We start from the raw sequence: 22260 nt of genomic DNA on the forward strand, positions 1-22260 counted from the left end.
CAGCCTTCTCTTGTGGAGGCTGAACAGGTTCAGGTCCCGCAGTCTCATTGTAGGGTCTGCCCTGTTGTCCCTGGATCAAGCGAGTGGCCTCCTCTGGACCCTCTCAGTGTTGTCCACATCTCTCCTGAAGTGCAGCGCCCAGAACTGGATGCAGTACTCCAGCTGCGGCCTGACCAGTGCCGCATAGAGGGGGAGGATCAACTCCCTGGCCCTGCTCGAGATGCATCTGTGGATGCACGACAAGGTGCGGTTAGCCCTGCTGCCCATGACCTCGCATTGTCAGTCATCTTGGAGTCAGTAATGACTCCAAGATCCCTTTCTGCCTCCGTGCTCTCAAGAAGGGAGTTTCCCATCTTATAAGTGTGCTGCTGGTTACTACTGCCCACGTGCAGCACCCTGCACTTGTCAGTCTTGAAACACATCCTGTTTTTGCTAGCCCACCCCTGTAACCTATCCAGGTCTTGCTGCAGTCTTTCCCTCCTTACTAGCGTGCTCACCTCACCCCAAATTTTGGTATCATCAGTGAATTTAAACAGGTTGCTTTTCACCCCGTCATTCAAATCACTGATAAAGAGATTGAACAGCGCAGGCCCAAGGACCGAGCCCTGGGGGACTCCGCTGTGCACTTCCCCCCAGGTCAAATATGACCCGTCCACCACCGCCCTCTGAGTGTGACCCTTGAGCCAATCTGCAATCCATCTGACTGTGTAGGCATCAGTGCCACAGTCACCCAATTTCTTAATGAGGATGGGGTGGGAGACGGTGTCAAGGGCCTTGCTGAAGTCCAGAAAGACTACATCCACGGCGACACCTGCATCCAAGGTTTTTGTGACCCAATCATAAAAGGCAATCAGGTTGGTCTGACATGACCTGCCCCTAGTGAAACTGTGCTGGTTGCCCTTGAGCATCATCTCTGAGGCCACCCATCGCAGATGTACTCCATGATGATCTTCTCAAAGTTTCCCTAGGACTGAGGTAAGACTGACAGGCCTATAGTTGCCCGGGTCCTTCCTCCTCCCTTTTTTAAAGATGGGGACCACATTAGCCATCTTCCAATCATCTGGCACCTGGCCCAAGGACCATGAGCGCTCGTAAAGCCGTGCCAAGGGCCCTGCAATAACCCCCGCTAGCTCCTTCCTGCCCAACTTGGGGCCAGCACCAAGACATTCTTTACTCCTGAATAGCAAGTGCCTAGTTGGCACGGGCAGAGGGGGGCACAGAAAGGGGCTGTAAGCTAACAAAGCTCAAGTCACCCCATGGAAACAGTGGAGCGGCTCTACTGTGGACGCAGCTTGGTCTCTCTGAGATTGCTCTGCTGATGGTTTGCCATGAGGAGGGAAGTCCATTACACATCAAGGTCCCAACCAACTGGGGCAAGATGGTTTCATTATCGCCAGGGATCCTAATTTTCTTACAGGGGAGAAAGCATAAAATCTCCATCTAAAAAACATCAATAGCCTGTGAAAAACGTGGTGCCATTCTGCAGTAAGCAGTGCCATTTCTGCCGTGATTTTTGTCTGTCAATCGGTGCCGTGCCACCCACACTGCTGATTGGCTGCAAGGCAAAAACCACGGCAAGAGAGGGCTGCTTGCTGCGGGATGCTGAAGTGCTTTTGGTAGGTTGTGGAAAAAAACCCCCACGCAGATTCCACATTTTTCTGCCATGGATGGCAAGCTAGGACCCCATCACACATGTACAGTGGAGATGGTTTAAAGCAGAGTTGAGGGATGAGTGGGAAACGGGCAGCCACAAGTGAACTACTCCCCCCCCTAGAGCTTTCTCTACCAATGTCTTCCCATGCTCTTTAATCTAGTGTCTAGGCTCCTGCTTCCTCCAATCTTCCCAGTCCAAACCCACTCTCCTCACATCCCTCCATGAGGGCAGCTGAGCCATCCCTTCCCTCTGATTTACAATCCCCTCTTCCAGTAGCAGAGACCTCCAAAGCTCTTTAAGCTTCTCAAGCTCACAGCCCCCCTCCTTGCCTCTCAGCTGCAGCAAAAACAGGGAGTAGGGCAGACAGGCCAGCAGCCGCCTCTGTGGAGCTCCTCTGACTCAACCCCTCGGAGGCCTATTTCCTGCTACGCGTCTGAGACTAACATGCTGCAAGATTCCTTACCCGGGTGGAGCCCGTCTGCGCTGGCTCCCAGCCAGGCTGTACTGTAGTCACAGGGACAGCGCAGCAGCCACATCATGTACTCAATAGGTAGGGCATTTTTAACAGAATTAAAGCTGGAGGCAGGGCTGATGACAAACCGCCCCAGGAGACCTGCCTGGAAAGAGGAAAGATTTTGTACTTTAGTTAACAATGAGTAATGCTGCTGGCTTGCAGAGTCCAGATAACAAGACGTTTGGATTTCGCCATATTTGAAGGCAAAGAACATGTTGGGCCTGACCTCCCAGGCAAGTTATTCCTTAGGCACGGACGTGACCTTTCACACTGCACAGGAGGTGATGCAAAACAACTGGACACTAGCACAAGTTTCGTGAAACATTTTATTCAACAAGTATTCTCATTATGATTCCGCCAAGGTGATCAAATAAACAGCAAGGCGTAAAAAACATGAAATAGTTAAGAGATTTTATTCTAATAGCTTTAATTACAGTGCTTGTTTTTCGAAATGAAAACTGAAAACAAGTATACAAAACAGTTGATTACTAACTGTGTATTGAAAGCAATAAAGGTTTCCACAACACTAAACAAACCAGTTCTGATAGTTCCTCAAGTTAAAGTTTTCAACAGCTCCAGCTTCTTCAGTGTTTATCAAAATACAAAAGAAAAGTAAAGAGGTCTTTTTTCTGATGGCAAATCTGAACCTTGCAGTAATGAGGGATGCCAAGGGTTTTCACACATATACAGATATGGGATTGTTCCAAAATGAGATTGAATACTTCTAGAATGGAATGACTCCAAACTCTCATGCTTTTTTCTAGACACTATACATAGATGTTTGGTGTTTTTTTCATGGCATTTTACTTAAGTACAGTACTTTCTGTCTATAGAGCTTAGGACTAGTAGGCTGTGCTTTCTGTGGAAAGGTTTGCCTTCTGGAGTGGTTTACACACGAGAAAAGTACAAAACACTTTGGATGATAGAATCTAACAGGCTAAAAATGTGACTCTTCCAGAAATTATTCATGTCTGATGGAAGTCGCATCAACCTTACCTGAAACCAAAGTACATTAGCGTTTTAAGTAACGTGAAATTTGTTTGCAAACCATTTTGGACCAGCTCAGACAAACCTTTTAACAAGTTTCCATGTACGAATAAATATGAATGCAAACATTATGAACTCTAGAAAGATCCAGAGACGTAGCAGTTGCACATGGATCTGTATTTTACCCAGCTGAAGCTTGGATGGTATCATCACCGCTTCAACATTCACAAGAATTAAAATAACTGGTATTCAAGATCGAACTGCAGAAGCTGTGTTAAACATGCTCATGCACTTAAGTGTTTTTACTTTTCTTTGACTACTTAAAAAATACAGATTTCAGGTTAAAAACCAACCATCAAAATGGATCTCACAGATTTCACAACCCAAGAGATAGTACTCAGCTCTACTGCATGCTGACCACTGGCAACCCATGTTAATCCACTGCACTCCCTTCCCAGTACTAAACAGTGAGTTGATTCTTTACAATAAAAAAGCTGAGTAATATTGCATAGGAGTACCAGAAACTGCCTCACTGGAAACAAAAACTATTTACATTAAATAAGAAACCTAACTGTTTTCAGGCTTGTATTTGCCACATTTACAGCATGGTGCAATATATACTGTGACAAAAGAAATGAAAACAGCTTCCGGCACTCAATACCACAAAGTAGCACAGTTTGCCACATTAGAGTAAAGCGAAGGGCGAATAGGAGGAAATAAGAGGGAGGGTGGAAAAAGAGGGAAGAGGAAGGTTTATGGTTTCATTTCTGGTTTCGGAGCTGATTGGACAACCAGTCCAGTCCTTCATAGAGACCATCTCCACTAGTGGCGCAGGTTGCCTGGATATACCAGTTCCTGTGACGAAGAGAATGCAGTCCAAGTTTGTCTGTGATTTCTGCTGCATTCATCGCGTTAGGCAGGTCCTGAGAGGAGACAAAGACAACATTTTCCATGTTGAAGAGCCATTTCTGCCTTTCAGTTTAAGCAGTCCCACATCAAGGTATAAAACAAAGCATAACCCAACTCATGTATCAAATATGGCTTTTCTTCATGAAACACCTTGGACAGTTGGTATGATGCCCAGCCACTTTTCAGACCCAAGCTGGCAAGTTTTTGTTTCAAATTTATAAAAAGCCAAAGTGGGAGCTGCCATTAGAAGACTATTGTTTAAGAATGGGTGAGCTGAAGAGGCAGAACTCATTTGATTAAACAGAAAAGTAAGGATGCTTTAAACGCAACTGCTGCCACCTAAAGAACTGTGCAACTCTGGAAGTCTCTGCTCGTATTCAGACTAAGACTGCACTGCATCTCCAGCATGGGCTAAGGTGATTCTAAGAGCTTTCTGTTTGATCCTTTAGTTTTAAAAGCCTTTGCTTTGTGGAAAAGGCAATCCTTATAAATTAGGAAAGTGGGCTGCCATGAGACTAACCAGAGTGACTTACATGTGCAAAATGTTTCTCTCAACGAGATCATAAATGAAACAGTTAAAAGTGGACACTTAAGCTTATGAAGTTTCAGGTTAACACTGAGACTGGTGTAGGACAGTTTATATATTCAGGGGCTATTGTTTCAGGCTGCCTAATTCTCAAGGACGCTCCAGGATGGCAGTTTCCATTCAGGAAGTTTTCTTTGCAACTGAATTCCTAGGAACTTTTGGGGGGTTTTCGCAAAAGCATGAAGTGCAGCTCACTCCAAATCGCGTGTATGCAGCCAACAAGCTTAAGTGTCAGGGGGATTTTACTCCTTCTATCCATTAGGAGGCAGGCGCAATTAGCTGCATACATGTATCTTTGCAGTGTAGTTGCACTGGTTTTACTGACTAAATCTGGGTAGCCAAACACTTTACTGGCAACAATGAATTAGATGGAAAACCCAATTTGAAAGCTTCAAATTTAGAAGCTTTTTTGGAGATACACTGATACATTGGTCCAATATCATATCGGCACTAATATAAAGAAAATGTTACGTTTTGGAAATTGGCCCAATGAGGCCGATAATTTGTCTGATAAATGCCCATGTGCACACGCAGCTGCAGTGCAGCACGTAGGCAGTGAGGAGCACAGCCTGGCAGTGTGGAGAGCTGCCTGCAGCTGGTAAGTCTAGTGTGGTGAAAGCGGCTGGGGGAGGGGCATGAGGGGCAGATGAAGGCCCCACAGTAAGAGAGGGTGTGGGGCTGGGGACATGGCTTGTCTAGGGGACACAGGAAAGGAGTGGGGGTTCCTGTCATTCCTCTGGGAGGGCATGGGGGGGTGCATGGGCCCCTGGATCTGCCTGTTCAGGAAGAGTCCAGCACCATCCTGGCCCCAGCCCATTGCACCCCCATGCCCTTCTGGACAAGTGGTGGGAGCTGCAGCGGAAGCCATCAGATGAGCCATGTGAACCCTCCACCCCTTCCCGGGCTGCAGCTGTGTGCAGCAGCAGGAGCCACCCCCAACTCTGTCTCATGCCTGCCCCGGCTCCAGCCTGCAGTTGTAGCCCACCTCACGCAGATCTGGGGGGGCACATGCCCCCCCCCCCCCCGCTTGCAGCTGTCTTGCACCTTCCCTCCCCTGTTGGGTAGCACATGCTCCAGCCCCACTTCCTCCCTCACTGCAGGTACCTCGATCTGCCCTCCCACCACACCCCTTCCCTCCCACCACACCAGACTTACCAGCTGGATGCAGCCCTTCAAGCTGAAAAGCCATGCATCACAAATTGGATCAGTATCAGCCGATATTGCCTCCTTAAAAATCGGCTATCAATATTGGCCCCAAAAATCTATCGGTGCACCCCTAATATTTTTAGAACATCCTGAGAGTGAGCCTGAATATTTCTGTACTTATAAGGATTAACATCTAAGTTTGCCATCAATGGAAGGGTTAGTGAAACTTTTCAGGATACTTTATACTGTGGCACCATCACACAGACAGTCAATCTCCTGTTTGCAAGAGGGAAGCTCAAAGTAGGTACAGTACCTGAAACAGCTATCAAACTAAAATTGGTGGCAGTCTTCACTAGCAAGCCATTGATACAAATTCAGGCTTACAGACACATTTCAGACTAGGACCACATACAAGTTTGCCGAAGCCAGGGTCAATTTGGTGTGTTGCTGAACACTTGTTTATCATGTTAGCAGTTATGAAATGGTTCAAAGGCTCACATCTTGCTACATACCAACCATTTTGGAAAACTATTTTGCAACCTGCAACTCAAAGGCTCCTCTTTAAGATCACTTGCTAAGCCATACCTGTTTGTTAGCAAACACTAATAAGACAGCATCTCTAAGCTCATCTTCTGCCAACATTCTCATAAGCTCTTCTCTGGCCTCATTCACTCGTTCTCTGTCGTTACTGTCAACCACAAAAATCAAACCTATAAACAAGCAAACAATAGTTAAAACAAAAAAGGTGCATAACTTCTCCTTTGTAAAAGCTATCCCTGGTCTGAAATGCAAAACCAACACTGCAGAATTATTATTATTATTTTTTAAAGGCTAAACAGATTAAAGCAAATAACTTATTGACATGCACAGGGTAACAGGCACCTCAGTCTACTGAAATCCCTTGTTTGAGAGATGCAAGAATCCCAAATAATACAAACTATGCACGTGTTTTTCCCAATTTGGTATAAGAATAGGACCCCCCTCTCAAGTTGTGCCATCCTGTTTCCCTGTAGTTTAATTCTGAAAGCCAACAAACGCTCACCCTCCATCTTTTAAACCTACCCACCCCTCCAAAAATCCTGTAATCAGAGAGACATTTAAGAATGGTACACCACTATCTTTGGACTTACCCTCAAGTCCTTAGGTCATAGCCTTAAATTCACTATACAGCAGATCATAAGCACTTAAAAGCAAGACAATTTTCCTGTATTCTCCAACTGCTCTGTTTAAAAGCAAGCTTTCAATACTTCTTGAAGAAAAACGCTGACCTCTGGTTTTCAAAGTTGGATAGGGAAGCTTACTGTCACGTGTTTTAAAGAAATGGGTCCCAATTTACATCTGCACTAATCTAATTTGGGAATTGAATCAAAACACATTGAAGTTTAATATGTATCCTATAACCAATTCCTTGAAAAAGGACAGTTTTATGGAATACTTTGACTTCTGTTATTAGGCAATAAGCAATTTAAGAGCAAGTTTAACAAGCATACAAAGAGTTCTTTTGTGGCCAGTGATTTAACCCTTACAACTTACCTTGCGTGTTCTGGAAGTAATGGCGCCAGAGTGGTCTGATCTTATCCTGACCACCTACATCCCACACTGTGAAGCTAATGTTCTTGTATTCTACTGTTTCTACATTGAAACCTAAAATAAAAATGGTAAGAAAAGAGTTGATCAATTTAGGGCCTGGATTTTCCAATTCGTGCTCAAGAGCAAAATTACAAAACACTTATGTTGAGTACCCATGACAGCACGGTGCTTATATATATTTTTTTAACATGAAATTAAAGCCCTGGAAGTGGGCAATACTAGACTGAAACATGCTACACTACTTTGCAGATGCTACTCCCAAACCAGAAGTAGTATACCTGTATGTGTATGGCATTGCACCCAGGCTAATTAGTGCTGCCTCCCAGCAGAGCTAATATCCTTCCATAGGGAGACACCAAGGGATCTACACTTCTTCCCGTTTGGGAGCTAGCGGACAGGAAGGGGCATGCCAGATCAGCAGTACAAATATGCCTTTTTACCCCTTAAAAAAGGGAACACAAGCCAGTGAGCTTTATAAGCCTGCCTAACTGGGACTGCAGCAGTAGAAGTTATAAAAGGAACTAACAGCCCTTTACAGCTATCCATTCCATAAACCAGCGAGTAAGGTCTTTAAATACGTTCTCACAGTACCTGCCCTCTCCCCAGCATGCAACATTTTCCCCATCTGTGCTCTCACAAGCAGTCCGCACCAGGGCAGTCCTAACAGGAGCTAGCTAGACTGCTTCTGAAGGCTGTCAGAGGCTGCTCCATGCCTTCGCTGGTGGGAGGGAATGGAGGAAGAAGCAGTCATTCATTCTCCTCCTACACCTACAGAGGAGACTGCTGCCTGCACATTCCCAACTCAGAGCCAATCCTGGGTGCAGTACTCCAAGTTACAGATAGTCAAGCCTGAACTTATCTAGTCAGTGCCCTCTCAGGAAGCAAACAAGGTTTTAACAAGCTGTTTAAAGAGCTTACCTATAGTGGGAATAGTAGTTACTATTTCGCCAAGTTTTAGTTTGTACAAAATGGTAGTCTTTCCTGCAGCATCCAGACCAACCATAAGAATACGCATTTCTTTTTTGCCAAAAAGGCCTTTGAAGAGGTTAGCAAAAATATTTCCCATGCTTGCGATATGTTCTCACTGGCCAATGAAATCTACAGGAAAAAAATGCAGGACAGAGTTATTACACACATCACTTGATAACCCTCTGCACTATTAAAACAAGCCATCTAAAACCAGGGGTTCAATACAAATTCTAACAAAAGCTGCCAGGAGTTCACTGGCTTAAGATGTGCTAGATCCAGATTAATTCTTTTGCCTCGGGATGGAAAATTCAAAGACTACCAGAGGAGTTGAACGGTAGTGCTAATTGCAATATAGCTACAAAGGACTGTGCAAACTTTTGCTAATATATTTTTTATACATGGTCTCAGCAAGACACTTGGTGCCAGCGCCCTTTCTGAAAGAAACAATTTTATGTGAAAGCTAAGTTCAGTGTAAGAGTGCATTAACTTGTGCATATAAGCTACCAACACTAATTAAACAATTAACTACAATGAGAATCTGCCCCCTGGTTCCTCCCTCCCTAACTGAGGCCTCTCTGCTAGTCAGTGATGAGAAATGGGGCAGCACAAAGGGCAGCTGGCAAGCAAGATGGCAGCTGCCCCCTTGTCCCTCCTGCCTCACGGACCCCTCCGCAAATCAGCGCTGAGTGGTGGGGTGGCAGCACAAAGGGCAGACAGCAGGCAAGATGACAGCCGTCCCCTTATCCTTTGCCCACGGGCCTCTTTGCCAATCAGTGCCGAGGGGCAGAGCCGCCATGAAAAACCTCATCTTGCCATGATTTAGGTAGGTCCCTACATGTCTTCTTCCTCATCTATAACTTGATCAACAGGAAAATAATTAGTCACATGAAGAATATTTAAGTAGAAGGAAGGTCTGCTAAGTATTAAACCGGCATCTTTAAGGCATTCTTCTGAAAAATAAACCAACTGGTTTAGTGAAGCTTTGCAAGTTATGATTCACCTTTGGTTGAAATTAACTATGCAACTCTATTAGGCAGAGGACAATGAGGAAGTCCTGGCACTGTGCTAGGGATGGACCTGAAATAGAGTAGCTCTCTCCGCCAATAAGCACTGCAGTTGGGATGTCACTGGAAGGGAAAAAACAGGGGCTGATTTCCACCCCCACCCCTATACCCCCATAATCTGAATAAACTAGTGTTCTCCAACTGTTAAAGTACAAACTGGATTGCTATATTATAGGGCTGGGAACCTGCCACTACTTAGAAGCACCAGAATGGAAAGGGATCTTGGGCCACTTAGTCCTGCCTGCCCCATGTCTTCAGGCAGCCATTCATCAAAAGAGTTGGGGGGGGGGGTGGAAATCAACCAAACAAAACCAAACCGCTCACCCAAACCTCAAATACACCACCATGTGCCACAGGGGAGACAAGGGCACTGCTAATGCCCTGGCAACAATAATTTTTTCTATCTAATGCATTGCCATACGCTACCTTTCTACCGAAAAGAAGCAGTTTAAGGTGTTAAGGCCGTTTAAGAAGCAGCTTGATGTTTTGTGATGAAACGGACACAATTCACACCTTTGCTACTGTTGTTTGAAAAATGGCATCTCAACTCTGCATCTATTTATACAGAGAAAACTATCGCTTCAACTGAAAGAGATGAGAAACTTAAAGTACAGATTTTACAGCAGCATAAAGGAGAGCAGGATTATGTGGAGGCCGAACATGCAATATTCAGAGGATTTGTTTCCTTTAAACCAAATTATGTCTTCATATAAATTTACTTATCCCACTGAACTGGAATCATAGGAAAATATAATTCCCATATGTGATAGGCAAGAGGCCATTCTAATGGGATGCCAAGCACTCCATTTATTAAAGTTTTGATTTAGGTCGCATCAAAAAAAATTATGCTAAAACATGCTTAATATATTTTTCCCCCAAAATTACTCAGCAATGTAGTGCAGATCAGAACATAGCTTGTGATGTTTCATTAGGTACATTAACAACAGTATGAAGTTTGATTTTACTATGCAATACACTGAAGGATCTAGGAACTCAAATTCAAGAACTTAAAAAACTTCTCCGACATTTTTAAACTTCACTTTAATGATACAATCACTGCAGCACTGTACTATGCAAGTCAATGCTTCTATATTTCAGGGTATATGTCAGCATATCTAAATGTATAGACAAGAAGTACTTGATAATATTAGCTGTATTAGAACACTAGCTAAAGGTCTCTTCTCTGAGTGTAAACTTGGGGACTCTCACACCATGCTTTTAATATAATACATTTCCATAATAAGCCTTTTTTTCCATTTAGGAAACTAGCTGGGGTTTTATGAATTAATAATTGGGTACAGTTTGCTCACCTGAAGGAGTTTAAATTCAGCCCAAGTTAGCAGCAAACAGCAGTTGGTATTGGACAGGCATTTAGTTATGTAGGTAAAATGTATACGGCTACTCAGTCTGTGGTCTAGTAACCATATTCTTTTACATCCCAGCCCCTTAGTCACAAAATCCTTGCTGGCCACAAAACTAAATTAATGGCTCTCTCTCCTTCATGGGTGTAGGCATAAGTCTTGGATTGGCTGCTTGCACTGTCAGTGTCTTCACTACAGTCATTTCATGAATCAAGGAATTCAGTCCATGTTTGTCAGGCTGGAAATATTTTACCAGCACACGGATCACTTAAAGACACATGGTATAATTTTGAAAACATTAAGTTAGCATAAGTTAGCATTACTTGCAGTTTATTTACAGATTTAAAGATACAAAATTGTATTGGCTTAATTCTGTGTCCAGAGTCCTATAAAGCCCCAATACTGAACTATTTCAGAGAACTCTTTTCAAGTTCAGCGTATGTACAAGGTAGAAAGATATAAACAGCCACAGTACGACTCATTTGCAGTGAGGCTTCTCCTTCCTTCTAGAGGCCTTATTTCTCTGAATCACTGTCTTTCAAACTAGTGTCTCATTCAGTTCACAGCAGCCACTCTGTCTGAGCAAAGAGGAGCAAGTGATGCAAATACTGCTAATCCAGAGCACAAGTGCAGCGTCAACCCTCACAAGTGGGACTGGACTTGAACTTCTTATATAACCTTTCTGACCTTTGAAGAGTGTGTTCAAGTAATACTGCTATTAAGCTACTTTGCAAGCCTGGCAAATATTAAGACAATCATTTATTCTGTTACTTTCTCTAAGTTTAAAGGCACATAAATTAGGTTGTGTGTTCTACCTTGACAGCAGCCATTTCGATATTTGATAGATTCAGTTAACATACAGCCTACACTCTACGTTTGCAACATCCTCCCACAGCTTGGAAGAGCTGCACAATCTGTGCTGGGTTTACAGTAAGTTACTCTGTTCATACTTGCTAATTCCACTGCTACTTCCCCAAAACATCATGGAGACTGAAAGAGCCTTGAATTTTTTTAGTGGCAGATCTGCTGCTGATAGCTTAAGCTTATATCCTCCCTCTGAACCAACTACTGTCTTCAGTAGTTTTAAAGCAGCTATCTTTCTATTTGCATAAAAACTGAACTCTGTTGTTCCCACTAAAGATCTGCCTTTCTAACAAGAGCATTGTTGGAGAAGCTTCTCTGTATTTGGTGGTAAACTATCTTTTACCAAATTCAAAGGTGCTCAACCTCTGGCCTATGTTATCCAGCCTGCAGGGCTCCTTAAAGGGTCTGAACATTTGACCATGGGGGTACAGAGTAACTTCAACTGCCAAATTTCTGGACTTGTGGCTGGACAGTGTGGCCCTGTGCATTAGATAAAGCCCAAGCCAAGGCTGCATGAGGTCCCAGGTGGACACCCATCCTGGGACTCGGCCCACAGGGCCATTATTGAGCACTGCTAACTAAATTAGTTACCCCTTTCATGGCACAAAAATACCTTCTGATCCACACTGAACCCTGGTTAAGAGTCAGGCTTTGAAAAATTCCTGGAGACCCAGTAGACAGTAATAGGAATTAGGCAAAAATAAGATACACCCCTAGCATGCTTAAGAGACATGCTCTTGTGAGAAACGAAGCTGCAAAACTATTAAAAGCCCTTCTTGGACCCTGCCTGCAAGCTTCCACCTTCAATGAGAAACTAAAGGATTCCAGGTATCTTGACTTTTACCACTGCGGTTGTTGGAAGCAGGGTAGCCTCCTACCTCTCCTCCAACCTGACTGACTGTTGTCACCTTCCACTAATTTGTTTCAATCAGTACATCTGCATTATTACATCACAGTCTCTCATCTTTAAGACATACCCTCCGTTTCTCCATGTGCCTGTAGACCTAATCCTGACTGGGACATCCTTCGCTACTATAAGTCAGTGGGGGCCAACCTTTTCAGCAGGCATGCCACAAATTATCCCTACATTCTTCCTAAGTGCCACTTTCATCCTAATCCCCCTCCCTTGCCCAACCTGTCGCTGAGCTTAAATCTGCAGTATGCCACACACAGAGGCTCCTTGTGCTGCCTGCAGCACACACAACGCAGCCTGGCCACCCCTGTTTTGGGTTCTTTCCAGTTTCTTCTCTAGCATATCTACAAAGGCTGCCACCCTGACTAAAGGATAACTTCTAAGTACGCTATTCTGTTTCTGGAAGGCCCCCAAGAAGGAATGAAGATCTTACCTAGGACTAATAAGAAACTGAGGCATGGGAGGTGTCTCTGGGGCTGCGAGCCAGGGCCCGATTTCAAGCTATATGTTAGGCTGCAAACAGCTCCTATGCACTGGATTGGGCCAGCATGTAGTGCCATGTCAACCAGCTGGGGTGCTCCCCAGGGGTCCAGTGACACGGCAGCACTGGAGCAGTGGCAGTGTTAACTGCGGTGGCTCCCAGACCCATGGCAATTACAGCTGCCACCACTCACTACCACCGGGGGTCTCCAAAACCCTGGGGATTCATATTTCTCTCATATAATGCACCCCTGTATTCCCCCAGTGGGTGTTAGGAGGAAGTGTGCATATATATGCAACTAACTACTGTAATTACCAGCATTTTCCCACCCCAAAGCTGTTTATCCCTTGCCTATCATGGACCTTTTTAAAGTCTTATTCTCTTGCCCCTTTCAGCTGTTCACTCCTACCTACCTTTTTTCACTGGCACACATTAGGAGCGTTTTGTCATTATTACTAATTTAGGTTTTTGATAAACTCAGACAAAACTAGTTTCACAGGATAACTCCCAATACAAAGATAGCACTATCACAAATAACTTATTTGTGGCTTTCTACAAGTATTATTTTAACTGTGGCTTAACATGCTTTGTCAATGCCTACATTTACGCTCAAACTATATAAACTGACACTGGGGCTTAATATAAGCCCTCAGGCATTAATTCTGCTGAAATTGAAAAAACAGATTTTTCTTCTTTCTCTCTCTCGTTAGGGGCCCTCTAGGTCAGGGCTGTTGGGGCAGACTGCACTGCTGCTACCTGTGCACTGTAAATTCAGCGCACACAACTATTATTTTGGATCTTCCATATGCTCTGAATGACACCAGCATACAACTGACTCCTCTCATTCCAATTTCTTGGTCTTCGCTACTCAGAGCGGTGTGAAGTACACGCTGATCTTGTATTCTGGCTCCACCTCCTTACGATCTGCACAGTGACAGAAACCTGTTAGTCAGGTTCAGCTAACATTATTTGTTGCTGTTTACCAGTCACATTCAGACTTATTTCTGGATAAGACTCTGCAGTCTGTAACAAAAAACCACTGATCTCAAAGCAGCTAGATTTCTAGCAAATAATATATTTAGATAAAACCATTAGACCACAGATGCTGTGTCTAAAAATCTCAGAAATTTGCCCAGGTGGCACTGCATCAATAATAAAGTTAATCTTTAAAAGGGCTGGCCCACATTACTCAAGTTCTGCTGGTAAAACTATGAGAAGATCCATGGCTCAAAGATTCTTTGCGGTAGCAAAACACCCCCTTCTCCAAGGGGAGAAAGCTTCCGCCCTGGCTGGGCTCCTGGTAGAAAGCACGTTTCTACTGGGTGAAGCAGTTCACCTCTAGTGGCTGGGCCTTCCCAGGCTGCGCTCTGTGCCCTGCTGGCATCATTGATGACATGGAGATGTGACTTTATTTGGCAGAGCTGCCAGAAGTTGTGCAGAAACGTATGCTCTCTGGTGTCCTCCCCACGGCAGCCGTTTGCCAATGTAAGTCCCCCTGGGTAGACATGGCTGAAGTCTCCTTTAACCGGGCAAGACAAAGTAAAAAGGAGGAATGCAACTAAAATTTACATTTATATTCAGGCTGCTGTAATGTCTCACTCAATGTTTATATGCTTTTTAAATTTGGTTAGCATTAGTTTTACTGTGTTTTTTGACACTGTTTTATTTGCATGCTTTTGATCTCGGATACGTTCCTCATAAGCTGTTAGCCATACCTTGGTGAACAAAGTATTGTTTAAATTTAACAGGTGTACTTAAAGTTTACTCAGGCATACATTGAACCAACAGTTTAATCATCTCTGAAAACTTGAATACAGTCTTACTTGAACGTTGTGGTGAACCTTTTGGCCAAAAAGAGATGACTTTGCTTTCTGATCAACCAAGTACAAATGGCATAAAGGCACCATTTCTTCCCATTTTTTAAAACTTTACCCCAGTCCTTTGCAAGTTATTGTAGAAGACTTTAAGCAGGAGATGAAGTTAGATGGTGACAAATCCACGTAATCTTCCAACAAACTCTCCTGCTTTACACCGGTGCTTAAGTAGAATGCCCATAACAGTTCCCACAGGAATTACACTAGAATGTCACATATTAACTGTTTTAAAGTGTTGTCAGAAGCAATACAGGCCAGAAGTGCAAACATCTTGCTCACAAACTGTCCTCCACTACTGATAATGTCTAAACAGGAAAGTCATTGATAACAATTAAAACTGCAAAAATAAATAAATAAATAATTTTTTAAAAAGTGTTTTAACTCCCTCTCAGAGTACAAGCATGCCATCTGTTAAGGAGTGACAGCAGTTGTAGAGTGGATTTCTGAAGGCTTGATAAATTGCCATGCCAGCACTAACAGTTTTAGTTGCTTTTTTCCCCTGTAGTTATTTGTGGGGTGGGGAGGAAGGGAAGGCAAGAGAAGGAAAGGCTCATCTGATGGAGAGCATCAGCAACACATACACATTCTTGTACTGTGAAATGCTAGTTATAACAAAGTGAGTTTAATACAATAATAACTGAACAACACTGAAGTCAGAGCATCAATTTAAAATAAACACTATTGGTAAGACACAGAATATTCTTAAGCCTGTGATTTCTCCATCCAACCTGCCTACTTCGGCTTTCATTCAGAGAGATAATTAACATGCAAATTAAATAAACTCACTCTAATTGTTTTGCCACCTACTTAAATTCTCAGTGGGCAAAGTCAGATGCATCTGGGGAAAAAACACCACAAAACAAACAAAGCCGGGTTCACAAATATCAGAAGCACTTGCCCCTCAGGTAAAACAAAGGCTTAAATGGACTTCATAAATTAAGTCCACTTGATCTCAAGAGTTAAAAGTAACTTGGTAGTTCTAACTAATTGCACGAAGTAGTAAATGATCAGATTTTGGTTAGTTAAAAGGAACATCACGATGTTGGATTCTTGCCTTTTACTATATGGGACTCTGGGTCATCCTAAACATAATTTCCTTTAAAAAGTATCATTCCTTTCTGCTGTGCAACCCCCCCTCCCCCCCCCCTAAAGTCATTCAAAAAGCAAAACTAGCCATCTATACACACAGGAAGAGTTACCAAATATACTGAGTAAGCAAAGTTAGATATTTTTAAAAATCCAGTTTCCTTTAGCTCTAGTTCTGTTTGGTGTTGTTTGTAAGAATGGTAGACCAAACGGGTAGACTAGAGTACCCATAAAGTTGGCAGCATACTTTGAACTTTAAAAGTTTAGATGTTTGATCACATAGATTCACAGATGCTAGGGTTGGAAGGGACCTCAACAGATCATCGCGTCCAACCCCCTAGTTTTTAACAGGGTGTCTTAGAACTTTAAGGGCTACTGCAGTTTAGATGCACAGTATTTCACACTTGAACAGATACAACTAGACAAAGCTATATTCTTTTGTACATGAAACTATGTTTGGCAGATTAAAGTATTCCGTTGCAGCAAATTTTAAAAATAGTTCTTGATTACAGTACTGTCACATATGTAACTGCACTGGCATAATACATGACTATTCAAGAGCAGTTTTTTACAACTATTTTTAGAAGCTGGCCTTTCACATTTGAAGCAATGGATGAAAGATGGTTAAATATAAAGTGTACTTGCCTAAAAATTAGATAATTCTTTAAGTCTGGGGGATGCAAAAAATCCCCAAAATACTTCTATTTAAAACAAAGCCTATTATTTCAGCTTTATTTTATCTGCAATAGACTAAAGTTGGTTTGGGGGTTTTTTTACATTCAAAAGTTATACCACTTTTTTTTCCAATTCCAAGTATGTGCAATCAGGAATCTAGACACATTCTGTTAATCTAAAATGAAGTCATGCAGGTGCCAAGTCAAACCATATCATTTCATATTCTCAACCTACTATGTAAAGGCTAGCTCAGCACTTTCCCCTCCTCCCTCAACCCAAGGACTTCTCAGAAATACTCAAGTCCCCCCTACATTTCTTGGACATAATTTGAACAGATCTGTGATGGTCCTTGAACTACTTACTGCTGATTTTACATGACACTGTAACTAGAGCTACAACTTTCTACTTTCTAGTAGAGATGGGGAAAGTGGACAGAAAGGCCATAAAATAAACTTACAAAAAGTTATAACCTCTTGGTTGCATATTACTCAAGCTCTTCAGAGACTAATGTAAGGAAAAGTAGAGTACTGACATTCCTGAATTGTTTAAAATATGAAGGCACTTTTTGAAAGAACCAACTGTAACGCTGTCAGTAAAGGAACTTCTTTGCTTTGCAATTTATCCTCAGAGTCCCTATTTGCCCTTGCTTGAAACGACAGTCTCTCATGGTACTCTGAGCTATCAAGATGTAGTCTGTGATGTGCAATGAAGACTGATCTAGATAGGTTTTCAGCTTCTTCAGATGTTAGAAACAGTCCAATCAGATGGAAAAACTAGAAAAGCAGATAGTAAGCACTACTCTCCAAATAAGCTGAATGAAAACATGCATGGTGCAAGGTAATGATGTCACTGAAGAGTCGCACCTAAGATTTTACAATAAAAAAAGATTAAGAACACGAAGCTGTTCTCAAACTCATTTCCAGATTAATATAAAAAACAAATAAATGTAACCGGTACATACGCTGAAGAGAGCTTGGCATTAGTATGGACCAAAATCAAATCATCCTTTGGCAGATCTTACTTCCAACTTGGGTAGCAGCAGTTTCATGGCTTCTGAACTGGAATGATTTACCTCACAAGGTGCACAGGTTCCCCTGAACTCCGCTATACCTCTCCTACATATTTGGTGCATCCATCTCCTGCTTAAGCCTGCAAGATCTTCATGGCAGGGACCACTGTGCTAGGTATCGAACAAGTATAACGGGATGAACACATGCATAAGTATGTTACTATCCCAGTGATCAACCTTTTGTCCCCACGGACCAGACGAGTGGCCCTGGTCCAGACTGAGCCCTGTGTCCCAGGCCCAGATCCTGGGGTCCAGTGCCACCCCCACTCTGACCCATGTACTTGGACTAGACCCTGGGGGCTGAGGCACTGCTGCCTCCTGCTGAGAGCTGGGCTCCAGGGGCCTGCCCCTCACTGTCCCCATGCCAGGACTGAGCCCTGGAGCCCGGTACCACCCCTGTCTGCTGAGATTAGATTTCTAATTTGGTGTACAGAGCCCAGGGCTCCCCAGGGGCCCGGAGATTTGGCAGTCATGGAGCAGTGCCACTGCTCCCCCGCTGCCTGATTTCCAGAACTGTGGTGAGCCTAGAAGAAGGTTTCAGACTGGATACAAGGAAAAACTTCTTCACAGTTCATGTGACCAGACTCCAGAATAGACTCCCAGGGGCAGTGGTGCAGGCACCTATCCTGAAGATCTTCAGAAGGAGACTGGAGATACACCTTGGTGGGGCTATTTGACCCCAGCAGGCTTTCTTGCCCAAAACAGGGGGCTGGACCCAATGATGTCACAAGGTCCCTTTCAGCCCTAAACATCTATGAATCTGTGAGCCCCATTGGCCTGATAACACCATGTCACAGGCTGGATCTGTGCTGTGGAAGACTGGCAAGCCAAAGAATTAAATCATTCCTATGTTTTGGGGCAAGAAAACCAAGAAAACCTCTGCAAATTTTATTAGAAGACCCTACATCTAACCGGGTTCTTATTTCCACCTTCATTTTAAGACAACAAGCAATGATAATATCCCGTTTTAAGAGTAAAATCCCGAGCCACACAATTTTACCAAATGATTTTTAACTACCAGCCTTTAGTAGTTCATTAACTCACCTTTGAACTGTTGGCAGCCTAGTTTTTTTTGTCAACTGATAAGTTTAGGGGGGAAAGAAAGCATCAGGAAAATTAGGAGGGTGTGCATACATATGCGCATGGTGTAATGTAATAGAACTAACAGCACTGGGGGGAAGCAGAGTTTCCTCTGTGTGTCGGACACTCGCCATTGCCCAAAAGATGAAGACTGATTTAAAACAGTAGTTCTCATTCTTTTGGGATTTAAGGCACCCCTCAGAAAATGCCAGCTCTTCATTTTCACTTATTTTCTGACTACAGAAAACAATAGTAATTCTTCTGTTGTAAAGACCTCAGAAAGACCACAACAGGTCAGAATACTTGCAACACTACTTGAAGTCTCTGGGATGAATCTGTGAATTGCATCTGCACACTCAACAGTGCTAACATTGCATGATACCCCATAGCACCCTGGCTGAGAATCACCCATTTAAAGGCTGGCAATCAATACCTCTCTCAGGCATTTTGATTATAGCTTAAGTTGCCATTCAACAGGTGCAGCCGATGTCAAAAACACTGCAGTTGGCCCAACAATAAAATGGGTTCACTTCCACTCAAGCAGAATTCATGCCTTGACTTACAATAACAAACTACTGGCATGCTTGAAAACTGCAGTACTTGCTCCTCATACCGTTCATGATACAAGTTCAAACAAAGTGTTTGAGTCAATTTGCAAACAAATATGAGAATAAATACATTAGGTGAACAGAAAATAAGCGAAAGCAAGTGGTGGCTGACATGTCACCAAATTCAAGAGCCAAAACACCAGCAGCTTTTGTTCAGATAAAGGTTGGCATATGAATGAGAACTATATTAGAGTTGAGAAATCAGCAGAAGTAATGCCTTATTCCCTCACTATTTTTACCTATTAGAAGCAAGAAATAAAATTAGATACTTGCACGTGGCAAGAAAAAAACTGCTGAATAATGCAAAAACACAGCTGTTGTAGTAGAAAGTTGGTCCTGAATGTCTTTGCTCATCAGTTAAGGAAGAGTGTGATGGTTGCAGACATTGGTAGCTGTAACACTACCTTTACAGGTTTTAAACTGTAACAAGGCCTTCAACAGATTTTGAAAAGTAGATATTCTCTCTCCATTGATGGACTTGTAAATATGGTGACCATATTTACCAGAAATAAAGAATGTAGATATCAGTCTACACTTTATAAAATGCATCATTAAGAGAGGAATAAATATCTCTTTACCCTGAAAAGGTTATAGCTCAATAATGCTTTCATTCCACACTGGACACGTTTGAGAAGTTAAGAGATTGTTTCCTCCTATGTACCATCTTTCCTAACTTCAACCTACCAGCTGATTTCTTTCCTTCTTCCGCCATGCAGTTAAAGCACAGGGGGGGTATTTAAGCTCCCATCTGCACCCACAACACAATTGCCTACAGCAAGTATTTACACCAGAAGCAGCAAGACACAATAAAGATTTAGCTTGTGTGTCCGTCCTACCTCCTCAACACACACCTTCACCAGACTAGTTCTGAAGCCCTCCAAAAGCCCTTTAATTTTGTTAGGAGAGGCAGCAAACGTGCCCGGCCTAAGCAAACAAGGCATGATCCATTAAGCAGGCTGCAAATTGAAGACACGTGTTGAGACTCAAAAAACTGAGCAGAAACAAGCTAGGTGACTGATTTTAAACACAAATCTACACCACACCTAGTCCTGCAGCACCTAGTGCTCCTGAACAGGGAGAAATCACACTTGAGCTGTCCCTAGGCCAGAGCAGGCGCGACAGAAAACTCAGTGAGTACACAATCAAGGTTGCCGACTCCCTGGGCAGGAGCCAGGTACGTTTCTGGTGCTTGTCCCACCAGGTGCAATTGCTGCAACCACGAGGGAAGTACCCAGGCGGGCTCCCAGGCTGGAGAAACGCATGGCACCGGACAGTCCTCAAATAAACCCCTCAGTTGAGAGAGTACCGGCTACGTCCAAACCTCCACCCCGAAATGAACCGGGGAAACAAAAAAAAAGCTGGGGGAAATAGGAAGCAGAGGTCAGGAAACTCTCAGGATCCGTAGACTATTAAATGTGACCTTGGGTGGCTGCTTCCCTGTCCACCCCTCAGTCTTCCCGTCTGTGAAACGGGGATAACAACGGGAGGCCCCCGGGGGGGGATGGCAGGGAGCGCAGCGGGGTGCCTTTGGGCCGTAACCCATGTCTTTGTGGGGGGAGGAGAGGGTTGCACAAGAAGTTGCACAAGCGGGTGCAGGGGCGGGGGGGCCTTTCCCTGGCAGCAGGGCTAGGCACTGTAGAGACTGCAGGGCCCTGCCCCACCCACCACAGCTCCCTCCAAGAGGGGGAAGGAAGCGCCGCTTCCCCCTTCCCCGGGGGGGAGGGGGCACAGCCCATTACCCGCAGCGCCCCTCCCCCCACCCCGGGCCTGCACCCGCACAGGCCGCCCCCGCCCGCGGCCCCCGGGGCAGGAGGAGGAGGGGAAGGTGGAGGAGGGAGGACACGGCGCAGCTCACCCGGCGGCGGCGGCGGCGGGTCGGAGGTGGCTCGGGGCCGGTCCTGCGCGTCTCGGCCGCTCTCCGTCCGGGCTCACAAGATGGCGGCTCGCCGCGGCCACGTCAGTGCCAGGCCCGCGCGGGGCACGACGGGAACAGGGGCGGGGCCGCCTCGGCAACGGCCACGGGGCGGTGTTAGGGGCGGGGCCTGACACTGCTCCTCTACAGAACGCGCCCCGCGCCGAGTGGTGACGTCAGCGCGCCTTGTCGTGTGATCCGCCCCCTCGCATCGTGTGGTAGTATGTACACGCTGCATCATGTGTGCCGGTCTCACACCATGTGGTGACATGTACACACGTGCCTTCCCCCGCGCCGGGTGCTGTGCGCACGTCGTGTCATGTACCCACCTCACGCCACGTGGTGATAAGCACATGTCATGTGTACCTGCCTTGTGCTGGGTGGTGACGTGCACCTTGCCTTGCTGTGTGTACCTACCTCACACCGTGTGTCGACATGCAGACACATTGCCACCTGTACCTATGATGCACGCCTGCTCCAGAGTACCTCCCTTGTCATGTGTACCTGCCTCAGACCATGTGGTGGTGTGTACATGCCTGGTTGTGTGTACCTGCCTCACACCATGTGTTGACATGCAAACACCTTGCCTATGATATACACCTGTACCTATGATACAGGCTTTCTCCAGAATACCTGCCTCTCACCTTGCAGTGACATGCACACACCTTGTCACATGCACCTGCCTCAACATGTGGTGACGTGCACATGCCTTGTTGTGTGTACTGGCTTCATACCATACGCTGACATGCATCTGCTTTGCAACATACTTATGATATGCACGCCTTCTCCAGTGTATCTTTCTCACACTGTGTGGTGATATGCACCTCCCCAGTAACATGTTCCCATGACACACGCATGCTTTGCTATGTATACCTGTCTTGCATTGCATGGGGACACACACACATCTTGCAACATGTA

At 44.5% G+C, this 22260-nt stretch overlaps 1 protein-coding gene across 1 annotated transcript; it reads right to left on the minus strand.

The window, feature by feature from the left end:
• Nucleotides 1–2565: 2565 nt before the first annotated feature.
• On the minus strand, nucleotides 2566–21435 carry ARF1 (ARF GTPase 1). Its single transcript, XM_090047924.1, has 5 exons — nucleotides 21286–21435; nucleotides 8305–8484; nucleotides 7330–7440; nucleotides 6382–6506; nucleotides 2566–4078 (listed from the first exon to the last, which is right to left on the minus strand). Exons 2-5 carry the CDS (start codon nucleotides 8450–8452, stop codon nucleotides 3917–3919), a joined length of 546 nt encoding a protein of 181 aa, XP_089904050.1. The 5' UTR covers nucleotides 8453–8484; nucleotides 21286–21435; the 3' UTR covers nucleotides 2566–3916.
• Nucleotides 21436–22260: the final 825 nt, after the last annotated feature.

The sequence above is a fragment of the Crocodylus siamensis genome, chromosome 5 (genome assembly GCF_052110815.1).
Source record: "Crocodylus siamensis isolate JL-2025a chromosome 5, ASM5211081v1, whole genome shotgun sequence".
In the NCBI taxonomy this organism is placed as follows: Eukaryota; Metazoa; Chordata; order Crocodylia; family Crocodylidae; genus Crocodylus; species Crocodylus siamensis.